The sequence below is a fragment of the Canis lupus genome, chromosome 9 (assembly GCF_011100685.1).
Source record: "Canis lupus familiaris isolate Mischka breed German Shepherd chromosome 9, alternate assembly UU_Cfam_GSD_1.0, whole genome shotgun sequence".
Taxonomy (NCBI): Eukaryota; Metazoa; Chordata; class Mammalia; order Carnivora; family Canidae; genus Canis; species Canis lupus.
Window position 1 is genome coordinate 23,025,602 of NC_049230.1, and position 17,191 is coordinate 23,042,792.

Consider the following 17,191-nt stretch of genomic DNA (forward strand, 5'->3'; position numbering starts at 1 on the left):
CCCTCTGACTGTGTCTCTTCTCTCTCTGTGTGTGTCTCTCATGAATAAATTAAAAAAAATTTTTTAAATGACACTTATGAAATCGCACACATAATTTTCTCTTCTAACCCATTGGCCAGAACTCAGTGACTTGGCTTTATATAGCTGCAGGAGAAATAAAGTTGTCTTTACATACAGCCATGTGCTAACTAAATGTTGGGAATTCTGTTACACTAGGAGAATGGATAACTAATATTCTCTACCAAAGTACTCACTAAATTTTGTGTTCTATAAAGCTGAAAGAGATCTTTTAATTTTTTAAGTCAGGAACTATACTCTAATTCAACCAGCAGGGGTCGCTGTTGAGCAAGTACATTCTTTGCTATTTCCTTTGTTAAACCTACGTGCCATTACTCCATTACATTTCTTAGTTATATAATTTATAGAAAACAATTATAATTGTAGAAGCCAATAACACACTATATGCTAGTTAATTAAATTTTAAAAAAGAAAAATTAAGAATATACCTTCAGAGAACTGAAATGTGTATCCCACATTTATGTACTTTGCTCACCAATAAAATTTGGTGGTGGGGGGGGGGAAATCCCTGGGTGGTTCAGCAGTTTGGCGCCTCGCTTTGGCCAGGGCGTGATCCTGGCATCCGGGGATCGAGTCCTCTTCGGGCCTCCTGCATGGAGCCTGCTTCTCCTCTGTGTCTCTGCCTCTCTCTCTCTCTATCTGTCTCTCATTAAAAAATAAATAAAATCTTAAAAAAAGAAAAACTTGGTAAGAGATAAGGGAGAAAAAAGTACATTTATCGTTATGAACACTGAGTAATGTACAGAAATATTTAATCATTGTACTGTACACCTGAAAATAATAAAACGCTGTTGTGCTTGAATTTAAAAAATTTTTAATGAATGCAAAAAATAAAAACAATTATAGTTTTATACAAAGCAGCAGTAAATGCTAGTGTATAACAAGACACGTCAATTAGATTTTTTAAAGCCTGAATATTTAAGAATGTCTTATCCTAGATAAATACTGTTGCAATATCTATTTGCTTGTTCAGAGGATGATGTCCTACCTTGAAACAATTAATAGAGAACAACCTAGTTGCTCTCATGTTTTACCCATTACCCTGTCCTTGTAATGTAGATAGATTATAAATATACATAATGAAATTATATATTCCTGTTAATATAAAACCAGATTACCTAAGAATGTCAGATGTTTGGATAGTCAACTTCCTCTACAACAATTATATCCAAAATCTTTGACAAATTTGTTGCAATTCATCATATCCTGGACCTAACCGGTTTTGGCAACCTTTATATTTTGCATGAGAAACCAAAGTTTGATTCAGCTGAAATAGTAGAATACCTAAAACATATTCTATTGCTTCTGTGAAACGTTTATTTTACCAGCAATGCCATGAACTGAGGCAGAAGCCATATGGGCTTCCTAGAAAATATTTAAAATTATTGTGTCTACCTCTAGGATTATTTTCTAAGCTCCATTGTTATGTCACTCCAAATAATGAAATATTCGGATTATTTCTTAGAACTGTAATTTCTTTTTCTTTCTTTCTTTTTTTTTTTTTAAGGATTTTCTTTATTTATTCATGAGAGAGACACAGAGAGAGAGAGAGAGGCAGAGACACAGGCAGAGGGAGAAGCAGGCTGCACACAGGGAGCCTGATGTGGGACTCGATCCTGGGTTTCCAGGATCACACCCTGGGCCAAAGGTAGGCGCCAAACCGCTGAGCCACCCGGGCTGCCCACACATTTCTTTTTCTTTTTCTTTTTTTTTTTTTAAGTAGGCTGTATATCCAACATGGAACCCAAAATGGGGCTCTAGTCATGACCCTGAGATCAACACCTGAGCTGAAATCAAGAGTCAGATTTTTTGTTTGTTTTTTGTTATTTTTTTTCAAGACTTTATTTATTCATGAGAGACACAGAGAGGCAGAGACATAGGCAGAGGGAGAAGCAGGCTCCATGTGGGGAGCCTGATGCGGGACTCAATCCTGGGACTCCAGGATCATGCTCTGGGCCGAAGGGAGGCGCCCAACCACTGAGCCATCCAGGCATCCCAAGAGTCGGACTTCCTAGAACTGTAATTTCTTAAATTATGAGATTCACAATCTGCCTCATCTGGTCCATTGGTTCTGAAACTTTAGGAAGCAGTGGTGTCACCTGAAGGGCTACTTTTTTTTTTTTTTTTTTAAGATTTTATTTATTTATTCATGAGAGACACAGAGAAAATCAGAGACACAGGCAGAGGGAGAAGCAGTCTCCATGCAGGGAGCCTGATGTGGGACTCAGTCCTGGGACTCCAGAATCATGCCCCGAGCCGAAGACAGTCACTTAACCGCTGAGCCACCCAGGCGTCCCTGAACGACTTGTTAAAATATGGATTGCCATTCTTTCTTTCCACCTCCTCCCCACCTCATTTCTGATACTATAGGTCTGGGTACAGCCCAAGAATTTGCATTTCTAATGAAGTCACACTTGATACTGATGCTACTGGTCAGATAACCACAGGTTGTGAACCATTGATCTTATCCTTTCTTGGGACTTTGGAGTAGACTATAAATGTGCAGAAGGAAGAGGAGGGATATGTAAATCTGAACAGATGTCCTGTTAGCTTGGTGTTTCCCAAATCCCCCTGGGACGTTGTTCCTTTTTCCCTTCACTTACCTTCATGCTCCCACATGAAGGGGACAAGACCATTCAGTCTATGTGGACTGATGTGAGGAAAGAAATTAATTATTGGGTGTGATTTTTGTTCCTTTTTATATATAGAGTTTAGAAGGCATATGAATGACCTATGGCAGGTTTATATCTTTAATCAGTTTAGTTACTGTGTATATTCAAGTGAGCAAAGTGCCTTACTAGGTGAGATGTGTAGCACTTAAAAAAGTAGTTTGAGGGATGCCTGCGTGGCTCATCTGCCTTTGGCTCAGGGCATGATCCTGGAGTTCCAGGATTGAGTTCCACATCAGGCTTCCTGCATGGAGCCTGCTTCCCCTCTGCCTATGTCTCTGCCTCTTTCTCTCTGTGTCTCTTATGGATAAATAAATAAAATCTTTTTAAAAAATAGTTTGAGTACATGAGATAAGGAGGTTAGCATTTTTAGTATATAAATGATTGTCCTTTTGTGAATTTTAGTGGGGCAGAGTCTAGTAGATTGAGGAGTCTGTTTGGTACTTAAAAACTTTTCCCCCCAAAGATCTTAAGCTTAAGATAAATGTTATGTGCTATCTAACTCTGAAAATCTTCCAGGTTTCCATTTTTGATACTTTATTTACAAGACATTGTTATTTATGTCATCAACCCTTGATTATTTGGCTTTTTAAATGGGTTACAATGCATTATTTTCTTTAAGTGTACCCAGAGAGTAATGATCATTATAATGTAGCATCTTAGAAACCATATAATTTGAGAAAAACTTAAGCTTGTTTAGGAGGAAATATGATGGCTTCATTTTGAAAGACTGCCTTATAGAAGAAGGGTATGATTTTTAATAGCTTCCACTAATGAGTAGAAATTATAGGAAAGCAGATTATTCTTTGATGTCATATACTTTACTAAAATATGTCATTGTCAGTCAACAGCATTACTTTTATTATTATAAGATTTTCTGTTGCACTGAAACCTGATAGTTGCACTTTCCATCATCAAGTCCATTTGCTTCTTCAAAAATCTTCCTTTTCTCCAATTTCTTTTTTTTAAATTTTCACCACCCCTATAATCTCACAGAGACCTGCGTCATTTTTTACTTGAACTATAATTTCAGTATATTCTTAGTTTATGTCTTTGCCACCAATCTGGAGTTTAATTTCTTAAGGTGTCTCTTCTCTACAGGATTATTTCAAATCTCTAGCCTGATATACAAGTTTCCTTCATGAGCACCCCCCCCCCCCTCCATCCACTTAACAGTTAAATTGGTTGAGTTCCTAGCATGTGTGTGGCCCTGTGCTCAATCCTGGAAATATGATGGCAAACATAAAAGCCACAGTCCCTGCCTTCACAGAGCTTTCCATTTAGCTGGAAGGTATGTTGTTATAGTTATCAGAAAATATTTATCGTAATTACTCTTTGAATGTCTGAGATTGAGGGGGGAGGTACATTCTCTCCACTACTTTCCTACCTCTTTACTTCCCTTCCATTACTTTTTCTACTTTGAATCGTGAAATGCTAAGGCCTTCATATATGACTCCATGATTTTATACATACTACCTTCCCCATTTTTCCTAGTTTATTAGTTTCTGGCCTTCCTTTAAGACCCAGTTTAGATGTCACCTGTGGGCAGAATTAGTTATTTCTTGCCTTGCTCTTGTATACCTCTTGTGATTTATTTCTAATACTTAATATTTACTTATGTGTGTTCATTGTAGAACAAGAGTTCCTGAAATATAAAGAAACATCTCCTGTTTGTATCTCACTGCCTATAAGAGTGCCTGATTTGAGAGGGTGTTCAGTAAATTTCATTGCATGAAGTCAAGAGGTATCTCTTGTAATACTTAATATCAGGGACCGAGCATATTTTCCTCAGCTTCAGTGACATGTATGTTTGCTGTTTTTACTCTGCTTTTTATTAAGTATAGGTATTTGTTTTTTTATGTAGCTTAACTACACAAGCTTTATAGTCGTGATCTCCTCTGTGGGACAAAGGATGACTATTTAAAAATATCCATTATGGGGCAGCCCCAGTGGTGCAGCGGTTTAGCGCCACCTGCAGCCCGGGGCGTGATCCTGGAGACTGGGGATCGAGTCCCACGTGGGGCTCCCTGCATGAAGCCTGCTTCTTCCTCTGCCTGTGTCTCTGCCTCTCTCTCACTCTGTATCTCTCATGAGTAAATAAAAAATGAAATTTAAAAAAAAATAAAAATAATAAATAATAAATAAAAATATCCATTATGGGTTATTTGATTAATTTGTTAAATGATGAAGGGCAGCCACGATGGCCCAGCAGTTTGGCGCCGCCGTCAGCCTGGGGTATGATCCTGGAGACCTGGGATCGAGTCCCATGTCAGGCTCCCTGCATGGAGCCTGCTTCTCCCTCTGCCTGTGTCTCTGCCTCCCTCTCTCTCTGTGTCTGTCATGAATAAATAAATAAAATCTTTTTTAAAAATTTGTTAAATGATCACTTGTGTACATCAAGATTGCATATGGTAATGGCTATGAAGCATTACCAATTTTCTCCATATTATATAAAACTCAGAATGTTCCCTATCCTAGGTTTCTGAGCACCTCCTTGAACAAGTAAATGTGACTTAGATTTGGAGAATCACCTTAACTTAATGGCATTTTTAAATGGTCACTGTGCAGTGATACGATTTTTAAGCAAATAAATCTTTTCCAATTCAGTTTCCTTACATAGAAAATGAAGATTAACGATAATATGAAGATTCAGTACATTAGTACTTGAAAAGCACTTAACATAATACCTGCCACATAATGTCATCCTTCTGATTGTAATTGATTGTTTCTAAAGCTACAAAACAAATTAAATGTCTCAAAGATGTTTTTTAGAGGTATGTGGGTGCTTCAGTCAGTTAAACTTTCTGCCTTCGGCTCAGGTCATGATCTCAGGGTCCTGGGATCGAGCCTCGCATCGAGGCTTCCAGTTCAGAGGGGAGCCTGCTTCTCCCTCTCCCTTTGCTCCCCATCTCACTTATGCTCTCTCATTCTCTTCCTGTGTCAAATAAATATTTTGAAAAAGATGTTTTTTAGCCTAAAGAGTCCCTAAAAATATGACTTTGGTTTATAATAATCACTGTACTTATTTATGTCTCTCTTTAGATGACTGCCTCTAAGCTTTGAGTTGAACATAATAAAATGTTGAGTAATACTAAATTATTTTGTTTTTGCAGATGTTCTCAAATAGTGATGAAGCTGTAATCAATAAAAAACTTCCCAAAGAACTCCTATTACGGTAAGTCTGAATGCTAATTTTAGTTTGGTTGTGTGTGTGTGTGTATGTGTGTATGTATCCTATTTGGCTATTTAAAAATTTTTAGACTTACTGCTAATTTTTGTGTATTTACAGGAACTGGATTATCTGAATTTGTAAATTTATTAATTCTTTTGTTAAATAGTCTTGACTGTATTTTTTAGATATGGATCAAAATTTCAAATGTTTCATTTCAAAACAGTTTTCTCCTACCTGATTTGTACCTATATGATTTTGTTTGCTAGTTTTCCCTTGCTCTATTCTTGTATATAATATGAAAGATATATTTTATTTTATTATAATGCTGATTTTTTAAGTGATTCTAACTCACTCCCCCCCACTTCCCATTCCCAATATCAAATATGTCCATAAAATGACTTGTGTTTGAGACAAAATATTACATATAGTGAGGCACTATATAGAAGAGTTACAGCCCTTTATTTTAAAGGTAAAAAAGGTAGGAGTGCCTGACTGGCTCAGTTGGTGGAGCATGAGACTCTTGATGTCAGGATTGTAAATTGGGTGTAGAGATTACTTGAAAATAAAATCTTGAAAAAAATAAAAAATAAAAAGGTAAAAGTTATTTGAAACTCTTTCTTGTATTACGGTTGTAATTTTATCCTCCTTATTTTTAACAAGTAGAAATTACATTTGGGATCACCCACAACATAAAACACAAAGCCTCCAATTTATATATATCTGACCTAGAAATTACCTAGGGAAAAACTAAGGGGGTTATTTTCAGCGCCCATTATTTGGGCACCTATAACTTAGGTATATTGTCATTTGCAAATGTTAAAATTTAACAAGTTGTACTTGGGGGTATCTAACTCTTGTTCTTAGCTGCTACTGCAGCCCAGCCATAACCAGCCCAATTCCTACTCAAGGTGGAAAATAATTTCATGCTAGTGCTGGTGAAGAAGAGTATTTCTGGCATTTCTAAGTATTTGCATGTCTGAGTCCTTCACTATATTGCAAGTACCTTGTAAGCAGAGACTGTTTTCTTTTTTTTTTTTTCTTTTTTTTTGCAGGGACTGTTTTCTTATAAATCTTTATATAATACCTTATACATTGGAGATACTAAGAAAAAAATAACGACATTGAATTTGGAATGAATTTTTTTCATGGAAGTAATGCTTTTGTACATGCTGGTTGACTATAATCGAAATCATAGCAATACACCCTAAGCTACAGGGCTATGGAGAATGTATCCTGGATATCTTGAATATCCCTCAAATTTCAGCAAAATTTTAGCCATTGAAAAGATAAATATTTTTAAATGGGTTATGTTCTTTACTGTTACTATAAACTGAGTACACTAAGACATACTTCAATTTTTTTTTTTAAATAATGACAATTAATTCGTACTATAGTAGTTTACCTAAAGACTAAGATTCAGGGAAATTATTTGATTCTTTGGTAATTGGCTGCCCCCTGTTACGGTTTACATTTTTATGTTTTATTAGAGTTTTTCTTCATGGAAGACAGACATAAAGGCCACATACTGTATAATTCCACTTACATGACATATCCAGGATAGACAGATCCATGGAAATAGGGGTTGCCAGGGGCTGTGGTGAGAGATGATAGGGAGTGATTGCTAATGGGTGACTGCTAATAGGGTTTCTTTTGGGAGTGATGAAATGATCTGAAATTAATGATTGTGGATATACTAAAAACCACTGAATTGTGTACTTTAAAACAGTAAATTTTGGGATGCCTAGGTGGCTCAGTGGTTGAGCATCTGCCTTCAGCTTAGGGTATGAACCCGGGGTCCTAGGATTGAGTCCCACATTGGGCTCCCTGTAGGGAACCTGCTTCTCCCACTGCCTATCTCTCTCTCTGTCTCTAGAGAATAAATAAAAATAAATTTAAAAAAATTTTTAAAGGCGGGGGAGGTAAATTTTATGGAATATGGATCCTCTGTAATATGTATATAATTTTTATATTTTCAATTTTATAATACAATTTATAATAAAAATTTCAATAATACAGTTGATTTTTTTTTTTTTTAAGATTTCATTTATTTATTCATGAGAGACACAGAAAGAGAGAGGCAGAGACATAGGCAGAGGAAGAAGCAGGCCCCATGGAGGGAGCCTGATGCGGGACTTCATCCCAGAACTCCAGGATCACATCCTGAGCTGAAGGCAGATAGATACTCAACCACTGAGCCACCCAGGCGCCCCTCAATAATACAGTTGTAATAAAATATGCAATTATATAATAAGTATTTATTATATAATTTATTTTTTTTAAGATTTTATTTATTCATAGAGACACAGAGAGAGAGAGAGAGACACAGAGGGAGAAGCAGGCCCAATGCAGGGAGCCCGACGTGGGACTCGATCCCAGGTCTCCAGGATCACGCCCCGGAATGAAGGTGGCGCTAAACCGCTGAGCCACCTGGGCTGCCCTATTATATAATTTAAAATAAAAATTCAGGGGCGCCTGGGTTGCTCAGTTGGTTACGCATCTGACTTTGGTTCAGGTCATGTTCCAGGGTCCTGGGATAGAGCCCCACATTGAGTTCTGCGCTCAGCGGGGAGTCTGCTTGTCCCTCTGCCCCTCCTCCCACTTGTGCTACCCTCCCAAATAAATAAATAAATAAATAAAATCTTTTTTAAAAATCAGCTTGGGACACCTGGGTGGCTCAGTGGTTGAGTGTCGTCTATCTTTGGCTCAGGGCGTGATCCCGAAGTTCCAGGATCGAGTCCCACATCGGGCTTCCTGCATGGAGCTTGCTTCTCCCTCTGCCTATGTCTCTGCCTCTTTCTCTCTGTGTCTCTCATGAATAAATAAATAAAAGCTTTAAAAAAAAAATCAGCTTATATGACAAACACAGTGTATTGCTTTATTTTATGCTGTTTATGTTCACTGATTCTTCAGCCATATCCCACTTTTGGTGACTCATTGTAGCAAAGGTTTTGTGGATATTTTCTTTTTTTCTTTTATTTTTTAGACATTTAAAATTTTTCATTTTAATTATTTGACAGAGCGAGGCAGGGAGCACAAGTGGGGGGAACAGCAGAGGGTGAGGGAGAAGCCAAGCTCGATCCCAGGACCCCGAGACCACATCCTGAGTCGAAGGCAGCCGCTTAACTGACTGAGCCACTCAGGCACCCCTGGGTATTTTCTTTGATGCTGGCATCTCTTCCATAGATGCAGTCAGTCCCAAAGACAGCATGAAGGGTAGACTAATAATAGGTGACTTCTTAAGTGGGTGATTTGTAGTCTTCTGTTAAGAATGACCCCACTTTAGAGATTTCTTCATAGCCGTTAGGTTGCTAGTGGTTACCTCTGATAAAATGGTATTGAAGAAGCAGGTATTTGACTCCATACTTGTTTATTTAACAAAAACATTTTTTTTTGCGGAGCATCTGGGTAGCTCAGTCAGTTAAGCATCAAGTTAGGTTAAGCTCAGGTCATGATCTTAGGGTCCTGGAATCAAGCCGCGTGTTGGGCTCCCTGCTCTATAGGAAGCCTGCTTCTCCCTCTCCCTCTGCCTGCCGCTCCCCCTGCTTATGTTCTCTCCCAGTGTATCAAATAAAAAAATATTTATTTATTCATGCATGCATGGATGCTGAAGGCAAGAGCAGCAAATAGAAAGTTGTTACAGTAATCTTTACTGGGGGGAAATGATGGCCTAAACTCCATCATAGTGATGGGCAAGAGAGAAAATGGACTCTATCAAGAGATTTTTACGAGTTGGGATTGACAGTGTATTTGCTGATTAATTTGATGTGATCACTAATGAGGGTATTGGGAAGGAGGCAAGAATGGTGCCCCAATTTTTTACTTTCTGCCAGTGGATGGTTAGAACACTCAGATAAAGAAAATAGGAAGAACAGGGTTAATTGAAAGAAAATAATGAAAATGAGTTCAGTTTTGGTACCTATGGATATCCAGGCAGATGTTTATACAGTTCTCAAGCTTAGCAGCATGATTTAAAAGTCATATATATAAACACATGAAAAAGTAAGAAATTATACATATTTAGCTCTTTTTGGATTTACTGGTACCTGTGGGAAATAAAACAGGAAGAAATACAAGCCCTCTCAAACACTGAAATGAAGAGCTTTGGGACCAAAACATACAGCCTAGTGGGCATCCTATAGATTGGCAACCTTTGGGTCAGGTTTCCAAGTAGACTCAGTCAGATACCAACTTGGTGTCGTTACCTGGTGATTGATGTGGTAAGAACTCTAGAAAAGAGCTGTGTATGGCAGATGTTGAGGTTTGGCCATATGTTCAGATAATTTTACTCAAGCATTCTCTTTTGGCTTAAATGTTCTATATTAAGATAGTTGAAGTCTTATGAGTTAGCGATATTTATGCATATCCTAATATATATATGCATATCCTTTTATATATATATATATATATCAGTATGTCAACTATAAACTCTGGAACCCATTTTATTTTTATTTATTTAATTTGTCTCCAGAGTACTTGAGACGGCTTGGCTCAGGAGCAAGTATAATCAATACAAATAAACTATGAGGACCATGCCAAATATTTTTTAAAGTAGAAAACCAAAGCCAGAAAGGAAACACATGTACCCTTGTAAGACCTTACATAATTGCTTTAGAAGGGTTTCACATTTAGCTTTAAATTTCTTGGTGGCAAAAAAAAAAAAAAAAAAAAAATTTCTTGGTGGCATAAACAAAATAATATTCTTAACAGAAAAGGAGAAATATATATATTCCATAAAATCAGAGCTCTTTCTAGCACTACTTTCTATTTATTTATTTATTTATTTATTTATTTATTTATTTATTTTTATGATAGTCACACACAGAGACAGAGAGAGAGAGGCAGAGACATAGGCAGAGGGAGAAGCAGGCTCCATGCACTGGGAGCCCGATGTGGGATTCGATCCCGGGTCTCCAGGATCGCGCCCTGGGCCAAAGGCAGGCGCTAAACTGCTGCGCCACTCAGGGATTCCCCTAGCACTACATTCTAAGAGAAATTTCTCCAATGAGAGTCTACTTAGATTTGGTGGATAAGTTCTATAGCAAATTCAATCTCAGATTTCATATGGTCACGTCTTGTATTACCTTTGTAATGGTTAAAAACAAAATAATAACGTGGAAAAATGAATGCATGCTTCTGACAGTCCAGTTGATCCAAGGCTGCTTTTGGCTGCAGGTAATAGAAATTCTGAGATGGGCTTAAACAGTAAGGGAAGTTATTTCATATAAAAGGAAGTACAAAATTAGGCTGCCTGCATCCTAAGGTTAATTGATTTAGAGGATCCACAGTGTCATCAACAATTTTCTGTCTGTTCTGCTAGGAATAGCATCAGCTTGGTCCTAAAAGCGCTTTTCTTTATGGGCACAGGATGGATGCCGGCAGTGTTGGATCAACATGTGTCTCCGTTCACTCTGAGGGGAGAGATAGGCATTTATATTCCAATAAAGCCCTTTCTCAGATCTCATTAGCCCAAGTTGTCTTTAGGCCTGAACTAATCACTGAGATAGGTTTAGACTAATAAAATGGGCTGAAGGGATATTGGAGAGTTAGTTACAGTGCCAACCACAGATAGAATATAGCATACTTAAAGGAATCATGGATGCCATTCAAATAGTCTCCTATAAATATCACTTCTATTAAAAAAAAAAAAAAAAAAAAAAAAATATCACTTCTATTATATGGAATTTTTATAAGATTAGGATAGTACAAGGATTATATTTCTTAGGAGATCCTGGAGTCAAAATATCCTTAGTTGTGGATTGATGGTTGTTCCTGTACTTCAAACCAGGTAAACAAGTAGATTTATCATCCTTTGATGGAAAATAAAAGTCCTAACCATGACTTCACCCCAATAAGGCATTACCTTACTTTCGCATTGAGTTTTATTTCCTCAGGAGGATATTATATACTTTTTCCAGCATGTCAACAAATGGTTAATGAATTGCTTAAAATTCTGTACCACAGAGCATAGCTAAGGTGATTTTTGTCTAGAAAGTGTTCATAGAAGGTGGTATTGCCAGTTGCTCAACATAGTAACCCCTCATTAACATTCCTATAGAGCTTCTCATTTAGAGAGACAGAACTTCCTTGTCAACTTGGTCTAGTTAATAATGAAGTAGTTGTTACTTGTACACCTGAGGAACTAAATGATTTAGTCAGCTACATGGGGTTACCACATATGAGTAGATTAGATTTGCATAAATTTCTGATCAATATACTCTTGTTTAAATAGTTAACTGTGAGTAGCTGGATAAAAGACCAATTGTCTCATGTGTCCAGATTTGTAACAATCAATTATTTAAAAAACACACAGGATACTTATTTTTCTATTCTTCATGGCCAGGACTGTGCATCTGGTTTATTTAAGAGCAGTTTTGCATTGAGATTCAGGTTAAAAAGGAGGCCAAAAAAGCACAGCCCTAATTTAAGATTCTGAAGATGATCTGATCTCGTGGTGATATCTGCCAGCTCTGATTCATTTCTAATGTGAAGCTATGGTTCTTATGTTCACATTAATAACCAAGTATGTATAGTGAGCTCCTAAAATTTAATCTACAACAGATTCTTGTCTAAAGAGTCAAAAATCTTATCCATGATAGCTACAAGTAACGTACATTGCTTTTAGCAGAATTCTCCACAAGACGATGGATAATAACCATAATGTTATAATTATCCCTGATGTCCTATCACTTAAAACAGGGGCCTGGTAAACCTGCATGTATAGTTTGATAGTAAAGACACTAGCATGCAGTTTTAATGAACAATTCCTGTAACTAATAGTCTCTCGTGAGAAATAAGAAGTTTTTACTTTTGAAAATGTGTATGGGACGCCTGGGTGGCTCAGCGGTGAGCGTCTGCCTTCGGCTCAGGGCGTGATCCCAGAATCCGGGATTGAGTCCCACATCGGGCTCCCTGCATGGAGCCTTCTTCTTCCTCTGCCTGTGACTCTGCCTCTCTCTCTGTCTCTCATGAATAAATAAAATATTTTTTAAAAATGAAAATGTGGTGTAGTTTCTGCCAGACAGTAGACAAGTATCAGAACCCCCAAGTTCAGGGGCCCCTGAGTGGCTCTGTTGGTTAAGCATCTGCCTTTGGCTCGAGTTATGAGCCCAGGGTCCTGGGATCCAGCCCCCTGCTTCTCCCTCTCCCTTTCCCTCTGCTGCTTCCCCTGCTTGTATTCTCTTTTTTTTTTTTTTTAAGATTTTATTTATTTATTCATAGAGACACAGAGAGAGAGGCAGAGGGAGAAGCAGGCCCCATGCAGGGAGCCTGACATGGGACTCAATCCCGGGTCCCCAGGATCACACCCCGGGCTGCAGGTGGCTCTAAACCGCTGCACCACTGGGGCTGCCCTCGTGTTCTCTTTCTCAAATAAATAAAACATTTTTTTAAAAAAGAACTTTAAGGGATGCCTGGGTGGACTCAGTGGTTAAGCGTCTGCCTTCTGCTCAGGGCGTGATCCTGGGGTCCCAGGATTGAGTCCCACATTGGGCTCCCTGCAGGGAGCCTGCTTCTCCCTCTGCCTGTGTCTCTGCTTCTCTCTGTGTCTCTCATGAATGAATAAATCTTAAAAAAACAACAAAAACAACAACAACAAAACACCTTTAAATTCAGAGCAGGCCTTATTAAAACATCATGTGGCCAGAGATCTTTGTCCAGGGCCTTTAAACATTATTTAACAAATAAAATACAAATTACTCGCTAACTACTGGGATGCCTGGGTGGCTCAGAGATTGAGCATCTGTCTTCGGTTCAGGGCGTGATCCTGGAGTAACGGGATCGAGTCCTACATCGGGCTTCCTGCATGGAGCCTGCTTCTCCCTCTCCCTCTCCCTCTGCCTATGTCTCTGCCCTTCTTTTTCTGTGTGTCTCATGAATGAATAAACAAAATCTTTTTTAAAAAATTACTCACTAACCCAACACTTTGAAAAATACAGAGTGGTAAACAGCTGGCTTCTTTAATCCCTGTTCTTTCAATATCCTCACACACACACACACACCAAAAAAAGCCTCCTCTCCCCCTCCCAAGGTAGATGTATCCACTTATATCTAGATACATTATATGTATAATACTTAAATGTGCATCTTCATTTATCCATATTTTATATTTTTCAAAAATGAAAACATGGTATAAATACTTTTCTACAACTTGTTTTTGTTTCTGTCATTTAATAATCATTGACTTCTTTTTAGGTCAGTTCATGTACCCCATTCTTTCAAAAGGCAGCTATGTACAGTAGTTCATTGACTGTACCATAATTTAAGCATTTTTATTTATATTAAGGTTTTTTTCTAACTTTTCATTATTTCAAATAATGCTGCCGTGAACATTCTATAAACCAGTTTTATTCCTTTTGCTTCTATAGGTTGTAATATATGTCTTTTATTTTAATGGACACTGTCAAAGTACTCCAAAAAAGTTATACCTATAGATATCCCCATTATATGAATAGAATTATCCAGTTAAAACCTCTCCAGGACCATTGTATGCTTTCTAACTTCTTCTTCTTCTTTTTTTAAGAGAGGGAAGAGGGTGCAGAGGGAGAGAGAATCTAAAGCAGGCTCCATGCCCAATGTGGAGCCCAACACAGGGCTCGATCTCACAACCCTGAGATCATGACCTGAGCTGAAATCAAGAGCCAGACGCTGAACTGACTGAGCCACCCAGGTGCCCCTATGCTTTTTAACTTTTTTATTTTATTTTATTTTATTTTATTTTATTTTATTTTATTTTATTTTATTTTATTTTATTTTATTTTATTTTTATTTAAAGATTTTATTTATTCATGAGAGACACAGAGAGAGAGAGAGAGGCAGAGACACAGGCAGAGGGAGAAGCAGGCTCCATGCAGGGAGACTGACGTGGGACTTGATCCCGGGTCCCCAGGATCACACCCTGAGCTGAAGGTGGCACTAAACCACTGAGCCACCCGGGCTGCCCTAACTTTTTAAATAAGAATTTTATTAGGTGTTGTTCAAGAAGGTTTGGGATATTTGTCATAAGACTGTGTAGCCAAAGAAAGTTGGCTTTTTAGAGAAACATACTATAGGTAACCATATCCTAAAATTTACTTTCGGTATTGATTTGAACAGCCAGCCCCCCGTTTTCTCCTCCAGGGATTTAGTATTAAGGTTTTGGGTTTGTTTGTTTGTTTGTTTTCTTTTTTTGTACAGCAATGAGTTTTACATATGATTAGACCCTATTTTCTTCCACATAATGTCTCAGTGTCTTTTTCTTCCAGGTTTTCTTTTATTTTTTTTTTTTAACATTTATTTATTTATTTATGATAGACACACACAGAGAGAGAGAGAGAGAGAGAGAGGCAGAGGGAGAAGCAGGCTCCATGCAGGGAGCCGATGCAGGACTCTATCCTGGGACTCCAGGATTGTGCCCCGGGCCAAAGGCAGGTGCCAAACTGCTGAGCCACCCAGGGATCCCCTCTTCCAGGTTTTGTTTATCAAGGGTGGGGAAGGCAAGGTCTATTTTGCTGAAACTTGGGCAGTCTAAATCCAGTCCAGTTTCTTAATAGTCTTTTGATGAGAGATAGGGAAAGACTTATTGAAGCAATCAAGAGGATCTTAGACAATAGCAGACCCTTCATTTCATCTTAGTTTTCTGTCTCTTTGATCTTAACCATTCTGGTTATCAGGGCCGGGGGCCTGACTGGCTCAGTTGGTAGAACATGCAACTCTGTATCTCAGGGTTAAGAGTTGGAGCCCTACAGTGGACATGGAGCCTACTTTTATTTTTATTTTTTTTTTATTTTTTATTTATTTATGATAGTCACAGAGAGAGAGAGAGAGGCAGAGACACAGGCAGAGGGAGAAGCAGGCTCCATGCACCGGGAGCCCGACGTGGGATTCGATCCCGGGTCTCCAGGATCGCGCCCTGGGCCAAAGGCAGGCGCCAAACCGCTGCGCCACCCAGGGATCCCGGAGCCTACTTTTAAAAAAAGAAAAAGGGTGGTTCAGCAGTTGAACGTCTGCCTTTGGCTCAGTGCATGATCCTGGATTCCTCGGATTGAGTCCCACATTGGGCTCTTTGCATAGAACTTACTTCTCCTCCCTCTGCCTGTGTCTCTGCCTCTCTCTCTGTGTCTCTCATGAATAAATAAAATCTTTTTTAAAAAATATAACAGTGATTTGACAATTGCACATATTACGAAATGCCCACCACAAGAAGTGTTGTTATCATGCATCACTTAACCATTCTGGTTATAGACATGGGTATGTTAGGAGGAATTATGTAAAGGGTTAAAATGTAGAGAAAAGGACCACCACCAGCATGATCTCAGGTACTTAGACTGAAGTTGAAAAGCAGGAAGGTGCTCAGTATAATGTAGTTTTGTTCTTTTTAAAGATTTTATTTATTCATGAGAGACACACAGAGAGGCAGAGACACAGACAGAGGGAGAAGCAGGCTCCCCAAAAGGAGCCCGGTGTGGGACTTGATCCCAAGATCAAGCAGATGCCCAACCGCTGAGCCACTCAGGCATCCCATAACGTAGTTTATTATGTTGACTTATTATATAAATGCTATAGATATACATTTATACATGTATTGATTTTTTTGATTTAAGATTATGATATTTGGAAGAATAAATGCTCATTGTGAGCCTCCCAGTCCAACATAAAAAAAACATCACTCTGGCTAAAGCCCTGGCAGCTTATCCCACCAATTCTTATATTAGGCTTTTCTTTTCTCTTAAGTAGAAGTCAAAGTTTACAAAATAATAGCAGACATTTAGATGGACTACTATTATGGAGTGGTAGAAGGGACTTCAGCACTGAGGCTTATCATTTTTCTTACTGGGGAGCCAAATCAGGACTGGAGAGACCAAGCTCTTTTTACTTGAATACACAGAAGCATAGTGACTATTTGTGACTTCTGTCTTTCTCTCATTTTAATGTACTGTAATGTCAAAATCCGGGTGAAAACCTAACTCATTTGGGATCTTGATATTCAGAACCCCAGTCAGTACATTCTAAGAATGGAATTAGGATTACTGAGATGTGCGCTTCAGAGAGTCTCCTAGGTCTGCATTTGGCTTCCAGCCTGCTGTTTCACCTATAAAGCTGTTCACCTATGTCCCCAGAGGTGTAATACTATATTTATACAAATTACTCAGGGATTAGTGATGAATTTGCAGAAACAGGATCTTTAGATTATGAAACTCCACATAAAGGTACTTACATAGCTGATGAGAGGAATAAGCAAGGGCATTTCAGCAACTCAGAAATGTTTGTTGCATTAGAAAAATGTTTTTTTTAATTG

General features: G+C 38.2%; 1 protein-coding gene across 5 annotated transcripts in view; it reads left to right on the plus strand.

Annotated features, from left to right (window-relative positions):
* The window catches only part of FBXL20 (F-box and leucine rich repeat protein 20), a 104,461-nt gene that overhangs the window by 51,873 nt on the left and 35,397 nt on the right, over nucleotides 1-17,191 (plus strand). For all 5 annotated transcript variants that reach the window (XM_038547437.1, XM_038547440.1, XM_038547439.1 and 2 more), the window contains one exon: nucleotides 5,861-5,922. In XM_038547437.1, the coding sequence (XP_038403365.1) occupies nucleotides 5,861-5,922 (62 nt within the window). The remainder of the gene's footprint in view (nucleotides 1-5,860; nucleotides 5,923-17,191) is intronic.